Source organism: Dendrobates tinctorius, unplaced genomic scaffold (genome assembly GCF_039654945.1).
Source record: "Dendrobates tinctorius isolate UK_male_01 unplaced genomic scaffold, ASM3965494v1 ptg000159l, whole genome shotgun sequence".
Classification (NCBI taxonomy): Eukaryota; Metazoa; Chordata; class Amphibia; order Anura; family Dendrobatidae; genus Dendrobates; species Dendrobates tinctorius.
In genome coordinates, this window is record NW_027361826.1 from 11767224 (window position 1) to 11780182 (window position 12959).

General features: G+C 37.0%; 1 protein-coding gene across 3 annotated transcripts; it reads left to right on the forward strand.

Moving 5' to 3' along the window:
* The first annotated feature begins 778 nt into the window (after positions 1-778).
* SOX10 (SRY-box transcription factor 10) lies at positions 779-9570 on the forward strand. Of its 3 annotated transcripts, XR_012220777.1 has the most exons (5): positions 779-903; positions 3670-4076; positions 4595-4848; positions 6257-7017; positions 8993-9570. XR_012220777.1 is itself a non-coding variant. In XM_073549524.1 (4 exons), the coding sequence occupies exons 2-4, from the start codon at positions 3691-3693 to the stop codon at positions 6931-6933; spliced, it is 1317 nt and encodes a 438-aa protein (XP_073405625.1). In that variant the 5' UTR covers positions 779-903; positions 3670-3690; the 3' UTR covers positions 6934-8922. The 3 variants fall into 3 exon arrangements, 2 of the variants coding, with proteins under 2 accessions (XP_073405625.1, XP_073405626.1); XM_073549524.1 differs by lacking the exon at positions 8993-9570 and having other exon boundaries at positions 6257-8922; XM_073549525.1 differs by lacking the exon at positions 8993-9570 and having other exon boundaries at positions 787-907; positions 6257-8922.
* Positions 9571-12959: the final 3389 nt, after the last annotated feature.

Genomic DNA, 12959 nt, shown 5'->3' on the forward strand with positions numbered 1-12959 from the left:
ATTTGCATCCTGTACACAATCATTTATATAGAGTATTGACATCAGGACAAAAATACATATTCTGTTACACTTTATAAAGAGAACCATAAAGAGCACATTTCATGTAATAACTTCGTTTTCTTGCAAAGTAGCAATATTATTGCTAGAATAATTTTTTTTTTGTGCCACAGAGTTAAATTCATGTGTGTGGTGTACACAGGATATGTGTTTATATTATGTATTTTGTGCTGTGCCAAAGCAGAGAATAAGATCTGTGGATTAATGAATCAGGTTTGGATTAGGAGTGAATGAATGAGGTGTTGTGAGCGCTGTAACTCAGGATTAGTTGTACAGGAGCACTGGGGACATGCCATAGGTCTGGTCACAGATACACTCGGCTTCCAGACTGTGCGTGAGTGTAGCCCGGTAGGGTGAGTAGTGTAGAGTGCATTCATTCCAGAGTGTATCGGGGTTAGCATTCATCACTATAGTATTTGGGAAGAGTTCTGTGATCTGACTTAAGTAGAATCTTAAATTCTGGGATTTTGCTCCAGCTTTTCTGGAATACGTAATGTGCGATTTGCTGGTTGAGCACTCGTATATGGATAATACATTACCGTAGTTAGTTGTTTTTTTTAAGGTTTTAACCCACAAAATGTTTCAAGGCCATTTAAAAAAAAAGTAGAGAATCTCGTATTTTTTGTTTTCATTTTCTTGGCAGAAATAGGTACGTTTCGTCTTAGCCCCACCCCTACATCGGCTGCAGCCAATTAGAAGGGCCAAGGACTGTTTGAGAAAAGCTTTGCCTTAAATGCATTGGGAGAAGTGATCAGGGCAGCGAACAGAGCATCATTCAGATAGGAGAACAGAGCCTCTATTACTGACACAGCATCGAGCCAGCACACCTCCTACCACTAAGACTCAGTAGGTACATTCTGCATTCCAACTCTTCCTGCTTTGCCTCTCACTTAGCCTTGTATTCACTCTCGCTGTGAACTACAGTATCCCACTTTACATCAGCTACTAACATTTTACTATTTCTTATATACTCTTTATATAACACCCCCTTCTAAAAGGACTACATATGGCGTGTAACTTTATTTTTAACCCTCACTCACGTTCCCCATGTAACTTTTGCTATAATAGCTAATTTTTCTTTTTAAACACATTCCTTTAATTTGCTAGTCAGAAATTATTTACATATTTTTATTAATTTTTCATATCATGTTATTTTAATACATTTTCATTCTTTTCTTATAGCTATCATGTATCATTTTTTAATTCTCGCTTAATATTTTCTCTTTTCCAAAAAATAACTTTGTTTCTCGCTTAATTTTTCCCCCTAATATAAGACTTGCCCTCTAAAGTTTATACTATTTGCCCCCCAATGTTAGTTTTTAATGGTCTCCTTTATACGATAACTTGAATTTCTTTACACATATTCTAAAAGATATTATACAATTTTGAGGAAAAAAAAGGTGGAATATATGTTGTACTTTTTCCATTTCTACGGAAATATTGACAAGATTTATCATTTTGGACTAAGTAACTTGAAGAAAACTATATTACTGTTTCATTTCATTAGCATTCATTTATTTTTCAAAAATGTCCATTCTTTTTGTATGTATTTTTGCTACAATTATTGATTTTGTATGATCTAACGAAGCAGAAACATTTAGTTAGAAAAGAGCTATGCAATGATTTGTATTCTATGCTTCTTTCTATTTACTTGTTACTATATCTATCTGTCTATCTATGTGTGTATATATATATATATATATTCTGTCTATCTGTCTATCTATGTGTATATATATATGTGTGTATAGGTATGTACACTCATATGTATATTAATATATATGTGTCTTCTTTATATATGATCATTTCACATTTATGCTAGAAACATAAATTGGTTGATCTTTACTGTTTAGTATCATATAGGTTTTTTTTCTAAATTCGCATTTATTATTCTTTCTCACTATTTATGAGTATTTTAGATGTATCATAATTACAAAATGATAAAATGAGCATAACATTATTTGTTTAGAATTTGCAAAGCCTACACAATAAACCTATATGTGCAGCCTTTCCACTATCCCGCACACGTTTCTAATTCTGCATTCAGCAGCTAAGCAATTGTGTCCTTATTTGGATATGATATTGTAGGTATTTGAAGATATTTGACTTCCCTGCTGTAATTACCAATGAAACAATGAACCTTTATGACCAATAATAATCATGTTGTCATTGTTTTTTTTTAATGAAATTAACACTTCTCTTAGAAGTTTAATATTCTGATATTTCAAACATATAGCATTTTGTAATATAATGTCGATTAATACAAATGCAAAGTAACTATAAGTTAATAAATGCGAAAATTCCACCCTTAAATCTGTATGTACAAAAATGTGATAAGTAATAAATGTGTCAGGGGCAGCCCAAGATCAAATGAAAGCACCATTTAAGTGGTCAAAAACTATTACATGGCATAATATCTGGGTGTATCTGTAAAAAGTTTTAGTATCAAGACACAGTTCATAGTCAACTGTCAGGAATTGAGATGTTTGTTGTTGTCTCAGATGACATTACTGCTGTAACACATAATATCCAGCTTATGTGTCAAAGTAAATAACTATAGTTTGGATACTTAACCAATATTGTTTCACTTCACTTGTAATTCTTATATACTGTTAATCTGTCAATATCTGTAAAGCGAAATCCCAAGCTTTCTATACCCTGTATATTAGCATAAATAGTAAAATCAGAACACTTAATTTTGAAACAGTATCAATATCCTTTAGTCTTTGTTTGGTTACATGTGGATAAGTACTTTCGTATTGTGTTAGAGTCATTTGTTTATTGATCCTAACACTGTGTGGACATCCCTATATTTGACTTTTGGTTATATATCCATATCATGTTTCTTCTGCAGTTTTACATTTTCCTTGTAGTGTAACCATTGTTCTCCATTTATTCTGTAATAAAGTATCAAAAGCAATATTTTTTTTTTATTTCCCAGCAAACTAGGGACTTAAACCTATTAGAACATTAGTTGTTGCATAGTTCAATTATTACAAAACAAATTGTAGAGATTTTGCTAAACCCATTTGCCCTGCTTAGAAAGATTTCAGGAAGGATTTGTATGCCTCTTGTTAACTCAGCATGAATCTGTTTTCATGTGGTTACTAATTACATGCCGTACCAAGATTACTGCTAGAAGCATTCACTTAGTATATATAGGGACTAGGCATGAACATTGCCAATGTTCATTCCTAGTTGTCCATTTGGAAGCCACCAAATTACAAGCAGAGTGATATATTCCTTTGGAAGTGTAGAATCCCAGGGTTAGTTCCTACAAGTGACTATTGGAAAGTTCACCACCTAACATTACCAGCAAGATAATTTACTTTACTAAAGCCATGCTTGCATCCCAGTAGTGTATACCATATCGTAATTCTATATGACCCAAAGGTTCCTTGCCTTACATAGCAAAATATGTGCTTAAGCCTATGATATTTTGTAAACACGGTAGAGGGAAACTTGGCACGCACTTGACTTGTGTAACTATTATCCCGTTGTGTGTGTTCGGGGAAAACATTTTCTCCATAGTTTTTTCTGTTCTATAGATAGCACTCTATTTTTTATTTTCTATAGTTCGAGCAAATTTTGTAATACTATTATTAATTGTTCCAGTTTCCTAGTAAAAGATACATCATGAGTGATGATCAGAGCCTTTCAGAGGTGGAGATGAGCCCAGTTGGGTCTGAAGATCCTTCTTTGACACCTGAGCCCCTGGCATCTCATTCCCATTCTGGTCCAGATGATGATGAAGATGGAAAGGTGAAGAAAGAGCATGATTCAGAGGATGAAAGGTTTCCTGTCTGCATTCGTGAAGCTGTCTCCCAAGTTTTGAGTGGTTACGACTGGACATTAGTTCCTATGCCAGTGAGGGTCAATGGTGGCAACAAGTCTAAACCACATGTGAAGAGACCCATGAATGCTTTCATGGTATGGGCACAAGCTGCCCGCCGTAAGTTGGCTGACCAGTATCCACACCTACACAATGCGGAGCTGAGCAAGACACTTGGCAAACTTTGGAGGTAAGATTTTGAGTACACACCTAAGGATCACATTGAAGATTTTTAGAAAACCAAATATATTCATTATTTCATGAATTATTTTTCTAGTAATTTTTTCATTCCTATTTTGCACAATTTTCATTTATCAATATTTCTGAAGTTGATTTTGTTCATTGTAGCAATGAACAAAATCAACTTCAGAAATATTGATAAATGAAAATTGTGCAAAATAGGAATGAAAAATTACTAGAAAAATAATTCATGAAATAAATATACAAACTGTTTGCCCAACAGTTTCTAAAGCAAACAGATCACTCTAAAACTTATATATTATTACAATGCTATAGTTTTCGGTCCGTAGCAGAACGTTCTTAGTTAAAGTGATACCTTTCCAGTGTTTTCTCAGACTATGAGAGTAGTCAAAGAATTCCCTTAATGTACAAATTTTCTATTTTTATTTGGTGGTTTCATATAAAAAAAAAAACAATCTTGGAAATACCTGAGAAAAGTTTTAATCTTTGTTGGGTTGCATTTTACAGATTGTTAAATGAAAATGATAAAAGACCTTTCATTGAAGAAGCTGAGAGACTGCGGATGCAACACAAGAAAGACCATCCAGATTATAAATATCAGCCTCGTAGGAGAAAAAATGGAAAGCCCACGACCGGAGAGGGAGATGGTTCCTCTGAAAATGAGGGAGGTGCAGCATCCATACAGGCCCACTATAAAAACTCACATATGGATCATAGACATGGTTCTCCTATGTCTGATGGGAACTCAGAACACTCTGCAGGTAATATAAATCAGGCTAATTCTCATGTAAAAACATTACATCAAACTCAATAACATGGAAATGATAATGCAGAATTTTATTTTATTATTTTAACGGCCTTTGGCTCGATCCCAAGCTATGGCTACTTGATGAATGAATGATCTGTAGGAAGATTTTTGAAAGCCTAGATAGGTCCACCATGATCCTCTCTGTCGTTATCTTGATAGTATCAGGTTGCTGGTCTTCCTCTTCGTTATGTTCATTCTATTCTTCTGACCATGATGAACTTCTCCCATGGTTGCTTTCTTCGTATGATGTAATACAGAGATACAAAGTAAAGAAATACAACAATCTTCACAGTAATCTAAAGGCCCCTTTACATTTAGCGATGCACCAGCGATCCCGACAACGATATGACCCGGTCAGGATCGCTGGTGCATCGCTAAATGGTTGCTAGTGAGCTGCCACACAGGCAGATCTCACATCGATGCAGCAGCGATACAGCGGTCGTTACTTACATTTCAGACGCGGCGATCCTGACGTCCTCCCGTCCGCGTCCACGCGTCGCTCGTCGGCACTAGCAGGAAGCCCAGGAGGAAGCGCCCGACGAGAAATGGAGCTGCGCGATCAACGACAGACAGCAGGGGAGCCAGTCGGAGGTAAGTATCACACATAGCGATATCGCTGATGCGTCACCAAATCGGTGATGCTTTAGCGATATCGCTATGTGTAAAACCCCCTTATGGCTTGACCAAAGATAAGTCACTCTCTGAGTTATTGTACACTGGAGGTGTATTAATTAGGTGAATGTTGGCCATATATCTAGCAAGTATGAGGTGAAAACAAGGTCACGGGAGTTGCCACAAGGGGTGCCTAGCAGTGAATGAATAGAGAACCTATGCACGCTCTGCTGAGCAGTGTATTCAGATCTATAGGGAGTCAAGGGGAATACCTGCTAAGCATTTGCCCAATAAGTGGACACTCATTGGCTCCAGCTGGCACGTGATACAACAATGTCATGTCACTCCCAGGAACAGTGGCGCTGACATCGTTGGAATGGTGCTGCTGTAAAAGGTGAGTATACACTGTTTTTATTTTAATTTAGGTCCTTAATTGATTAAGGGGTTGTGCAGTAGTGGACAATCCCTTTAACACACCCATAGGCCACATCACACAAAGCTCAGTCTTCTGCCCATTTTGATGACAGACATATTTGCTTCTGTGATGTATGTATAATCTTTTCTCAAGTTAGCTATGAAACAGTAATAATATATATTGTAAGAAAGTAAACTTATGTTCTCCCACGCTCATCGGCAATTGCATGAAAAATAAAAAATACAAAATGGAGAAGTCACAAAGATTATGTTTTTATGGACTTCGAGTTATATTACTTTTTCTAACAATGTGTATCCATACTTCTTTATTTTAGGACAAAGTCATGGTCCTCCAACCCCACCAACAACACCTAAAACAGAACTTCAGGGTGGAAAATCTGACGGAAAGAGAGATGGATCTCGCTCTCTTGCAGATGGAGGAAAACCACACATTGATTTTGGCAACGTTGATATTGGAGAAATAAGCCATGATGTTATGTCCAATATGGAGCAATTTGATGTCAATGAATTTGACCAGTACCTTCCACCTAATGGTCACGCAGCACACCCAAGTCACATTGGGGGTTACACTTCCAGCTACGGTCTCAGTGGAGCTTTAGCTGCTGGGCCTTCAGCCTGGGCCCTCGCAAAGCAACATGCTCCCAATGTGGCAGACTCAAAAGCTCAGGTGAAGACGGAAAGCTCAAGTACCAGCCACTATACCGAGCAACCGTCCACATCACAGCTGACCTACACCTCACTGGGGCTGCCACACTATGGTTCAGCCTTTCCTTCCATCTCAAGGCCACAGTTCGACTACTCAGACCACCAGTCAGCGAGTTCTTATTACAGCCATTCTAGTCAAGCATCTGGGCTCTACTCGGCGTTCTCCTATATGGGCCCTCCACAGCGTCCTCTTTATACTGCAATTTCTGATCCACCTAGTGTGGCTCCATCACATAGCCCAACACATTGGGAACAACCTGTCTACACCACTCTGTCAAGACCATGAGAATTACAGAAAAACAGGCAAAGGAGGGACATCTCTCGGAGAGAACCATACTCCGATGGGGTCCTCCCACAGCTCAAATCCCAGGTAGAATCCGGATTCAATGAGCACCAGGGGAACTGGTTTCTATGGGCCACTGAGAAAGACGGTGACCAGGGAAAAATGGGCCTATTCTCTTAAGTAAAAACAAAACTCCAGTGTAAAAATGGTGGGCTAGAATAGCAGGGCAATGCAGGGATGGGGGAAGGGAATAAAGATTATACACTGATCATGAACTAGTGTCTCTCATATTAGAGGAGGACGCTGCAACATCTGACTTTGTAGTGGCTTTGATTTTAGGCGCCAGATTGGCTGGCAGAATTGACTATGCACAGCCGATGGCTGCAAAAACAAAACAACAGATTTCTATCTGAAAGTAGCTTGACTTTCTCATCCAGTTGACCTGGGCTGCTAACCAGTTTGAAAGAAGGGATAGTCAATGTATCACTAATCAACTTAACATCATGGGAATAAACTGATTCTTAGTTTCTCCAAGTCACTTGTACACATCATCCTAAAATGATTATTAGTTTATGATGGAAAGTCTGATACAGTTCTTGCTTTACCTTTTCCTAATCCCATCAGTCTAGATGGGGAGCAAATAGAGCTGCATCGTAAAATTCCTGAAGAACTAGAGCAAGTGATGGCAGGAGATAACTCATTCAGTAGTAATCCACTCGTTGTGCAGTGGTCAGCGCAATAAAGTGACAAATAGCTCCAATGGGAGTTAGTGTTGGGTGTCTCAACATGGCCAACATTTGGCTTGCATATTCATCCACAGTACTGTGCAATGCTCAGAAAAAAATGTCTTAAATAATACGGCATTTTATTACTTTGTCCACATGGTATTGCTAATGGTATGCATTCTGAATGCTCTATGTTTATTAAAAAACATCTGGAAAGGAGAAAACCTGGGCTGTCCACTTCCTACATAAATCTTTAGGGGTAGTTGCATCACCGTGACCCAAAGGAAGTACCGAAAAGCAAGTCTCAAGAAAATAAAGTTAGGCTTGATCAAATACTTGCCTTAAATAGATAAACTTGGACTTACAGTCCCTCTACTGTAGAATGATTGTAACAGCTTTCTACTTGTAATAAGTAACAAATCAGTTACAAGATATGAAATATATTCCTGTCTTTAATCAGGAACCTTGTGTGGAAGTTTACATATTTTTATAATGTCTTAGAATGTCAGTGATAGCTGTAAACACGAGAATACAATTTTCTTGTAGATGTATAGCAATTTAATATGCTAGCATACATAGATACGAGCCCATTTGGCTACCTTACTCCAGCGTATCATCCTAAAATAACTTGTACATGAGATAAAGCGACACATTAGGGATAGTACAGAGGGTAGTCAGCTCTGCATTTCCCTCTGCTACATCTGTACGATGGCAGTCATCTTGTTTCCCCCAAAAAACACTATTTACTGACATTTCTCCTAACAGGATACTATGAAGTATGTTTATCAGGATGAAAAAAATGGAAACAGTAAAGGCTATATGTAAATATAAAAATATATATCTAAATATATATATTTTTTGTTTTCGACAGGTGTGGCGAGACAGGTGCTTTTATACCAAATAATGTCTCGATAGACTTTGGTTTAATCATTTTTGTTTCAATTTTGGGTTTTTGAAATGAAGAGGGACAGAAATCCATGAGCCCATTTGGGGTTAAGTTATTTGATGCTTTGTCCTATGCCCAGATTAACCCTAGTGTATAACGACATTTTGTCCCTTCCTCCATCGGTCTTCATTCAGCTAAAAAAAAATGTTGTTTTTTTTTTCGTTTTCAGTGTTTGTCGTTAATTTTTCACTATGTGTTACTGTATCTATCTTATTTATGTAAATATCATACTATTTTACCCAGTTCTTCTGACATGTCATTCTTTTTAATTGTGCATAAACATATACAAGATAAATATATAAAAATAAAAAGTTAAGTTTTTTTCTGGACTATTCAATGTAATATTTTACATACATTTGATTTGCTTTTCATTTTCTTTTTCTTATCATAGGAACCTGAAGCGTCTTGGCGTCAGGCACGGAACTTCCTCCTCTCTCAGTGCCTTTGACAGCAAAAATGAAATTGAGGGCCTTATGGTGTCTTCAAAACTGTTTTATTATGGGGCTGGGAATATGTTTAGAATGAGAACATTGTAGCAGTTAAATACATATAATAGTAGGGGGACATAGAGAAGTATAAAACCTAGTAGGAACATTATATAATTTCTTAAAGGGCAAGGACTATATCATACATTGCCTCATTCTCTATTGCCCATCATTGCAGTATAAAACACTTAATGGACCATATTTTATGTGTAAAAGTAACATTTAGTGGGGCAGTCTCTAAACAGAGGCCTTGAAAATTCCAGGACAATGTGCAAGGGCCTGGTTTATATGCATACTCAGTTCATCTTCATCTAATATAAATTATTTTTAGCCCAGTTATGCCTTTAATGTAATGCATGCTGCCTTCACATACTTTTTTGTGGACTTTTTTTTGATGCTGGTAAAAAAAAAATATGAATTTTATGCGTTCTTTACAAAAAAAAAAGCCATACCTAAATGCTAAAGGCATGTAAACACATAAAAACACCACAGAAGAAAGCAATGTTTGTATTTTGCTTCATAATCAGCTATTGATTTCCAAGCACTTCAGCAAAAAAAGGCCAAACCAACAATGCAAAGGAATGTTGCAATTTTTCTAAAAAAATTTCTAAAAATACTATGTGTGAAAGCACCCTTAAAAAAATCATACTATCATCATTACATTTATATTAAAAAGAAAATGTCAGCTGGTACATGCTGCCCAAACCGTGGTCGTCAGGTATCAGCCACTGGCTGTACGTTCACAGTCGTGTATGTTTGACTCTGAAACACTGCGATATTTAAGACATTAATATACTTTTAATAGCCGTCGAGGACTGAGCTATTTAATGTCTTAAATATCGCAGTGTTTCAGAGTCAAACATACACGACTGTGATCGTACAGCCAGTGGCTGATACCTGACGACCACGGTTTGGGCAGCATGTATCAGATGATGGGTTTGTCCATCATTTTACAACACTTCATTATTGGCCCAAGGCTGGTGGAAACATTTAAACAAAAATTAATCCTTGCTTCCCAGATCAACGCTGCTCCTCTGTACTCGGGAGCCATGTCAGTCTCCTAGTTTCCTCTTCCGGTGGGGGACATCACATGACTGCTGCATCCAGTCGGCAGCAGTAGGGGACATATTGTTTAGTTTTGAGCTGCACCGGTCTGGGAGGTGTGTCTGATATAATTTTCTACCACCATGGGGCCACTAATGAGGTTTTGCAAAGTAGTTGATAACCCCCCAAGTACCTAATATCTACTTTGTTGGATGAAGTTAGTGACCCGGTCACAAAATTTGGGTATCGTGACACTGAGATCATGTGTTTATATATGATAAGGAAGGAAATACATCAAAATACATTATCAGACATAGCTACAATAAGGACACACTATAGCCATTTGCTACACTGGGCTAGATAGCACTATCAGCTTAGTAGATATACTTATTTAAAAGTAATAAAATGCCTTTAACATGAAACATTTCCATTAGCCAGGTTATTACCACTAAATTCCAGAGTGTATGATTGGAAGAGTGTATGATGGAAGTATTGCATCTGAATGTACGTGGGTCATATAACCTGACAATAAGTTAAGAACAAGCACTCTTATTCAATTCTCTCAGTTTCAATGGCAATCACATCCGAGAAGTGATTGGGGGAATCAATAGAAAAAAAAAATCTCTGCAGTACTAACATACAACCAGTAATTCCAGATAGAATGAGATTTGTAACGGGTTAAATATGGCGTCCTCTGAGCTCCCTCCCATTTCAGCCCCTCCCCAAGACCAATCCAACAGTCTCCGGTTCCTCATGATCGTATCATTCAGCCTTGAAAACAAAGGCTCTATTTAATGGAGCTCTTGAGAATCTGACCCCGGAAAAGCAAGAACTGCTCCTGCAGATTTACACACAAAGCCGCGTCTGCACGGATGAAATTTCACATCCCCAATGTGATTAAGGGATTCTGCTGTGGGACGCTGGCCTGATTAGCTAATTAACCCTATTTGGCCAGATTTAACCTCACAGTTACCAAGAGCATGGCCTTTATTTCACCAGTAAACAAGCCTTTGAAGTATCTTCAGACTGATTTAATGAAAAAATTGAATGAGCCCCTATAGGATCAGTTAATATAACTTAATACAGTGCGAACTGTAAGGCAGGAACTGTTGTGCACAATGGAAAATGTTTTCATTGTTTTGTTTTTTTTACAAGCAAAACCCTAAAAATTTTTCTTTTTCATTTCCATTTTTACAACTTTTCAAGGTATAATTCAAGTGAGAATTGAAGATTCAGCACCTCCAATATATTCCTAGAAGCATCCTTAACTAATATTCCATTAAGGGAAAGTTCACGTGACCATATTTTCGGTCCGAGTGCTGTCCGTGATAAAACCAACAGTACATGGACCAATATTATTCAATAATAGTGTAGATGAACGATTTTTTTTCACTGAGCGGATCTTTGTGTGAAAAAAAATCACACTAGTTTCTTTCGTAAATTGGATGAAACGCACCGATTCTAGTCTATGGGTGTGCAAAAAAAAGGAACCACGGTATAGAACCAGTTATGGATACATTGTAATTCTGTAACATAGAAAATGATAAATAAATTTAAATGAGCTAAATGTAAATTATCTTCGAAATTAATAAAAAAAAAAACAGATTGCATAAGGAATGCACATGGATGACAAGTGAGAAACAAGATCATAAGCGTTTTCTGCGCTGGTATGAACTTACCCTAAAAGAGCTTGCAATTTACATTGAAGTCACTTTATTCAAGGTATGCTCCACACGGCTTAATTATGAAATATGCAAAACATAATTAAGAGTGCACATTTGAAACATACATTATTGACAGTGCCATTATCGGCAATAATATAAAACACTATAGAATGTGCCTGTAAATAAACTCTATAATAGCGCTTGCTCAATTATCTTATGGAGAGCATTAGGCAGTCCCTACATTTGAGATATTACAAGAAAAATTAAGCCAAACACTGTATATGCAACTATATACTGTAAGCCATGGGGAAGTGATTGTAATCGCCTGCCAAACTGGTTTGCAATGCATTAGTCCATGACACACAGTCGCACAACGACAGAGGGGGTCATTTGTAAAATGGTGCGTGGTCATTCTAGCCCTGAATATGCTTTTCTATACTCCCAGATGGGTGTTGCTTCTTTTTTTGCCCCTGGTCCAGCACTCTAATGTGGAACTTGCTTGAACTTTGATTAATACGCTATATAAAAAATCCAGAATTCCTACAGCTCTGTGCAGTCATTTCAGAATCTGACAGTATGATGGAGCATCTTGTTGATGAATTTAGATACATAAAGGGACATTTACTAAGGTTTGCCTTTCAGACAAATTCTCCCCCTCACTGGCTAACCTCTTCTTGGTGGGAAGAAAATGGTCTATATACGACCACCAATCCATTTTCCAAAATTTTTAAGTGGTATGGTCGTTATATAGACGATATCTTGATAATTTGATTATGTCATTACTTCTGTCAGATTTTGCAATTTTATTGATTCTAACCATTTATATCTTAAATTCACTATGGAACATCATCAAAATATTGTTTCCTTTTTTTGATATACTGATATCCAGTAATTTCATTTTTGGGTCTATCAAAACAATATAATAAAAGGTCATTAGTGGAAATGCTATCCGGAATGTAAAAAGCAACCATCCTAAACACACTATTATCAATGTTCCCATAAGTGAATTTGTCATAGTGAAACACATATGTACTGTTAATGCCACATATGAATTAGGACCAAAGGTTTTAAATCAGAGGCTCAGACAACGGGGTTACAAAAACAAAACACTTCATAGGTCAAAAACTATTGTATATAGCAAAATATGAGAGGAACATTTTTTGGA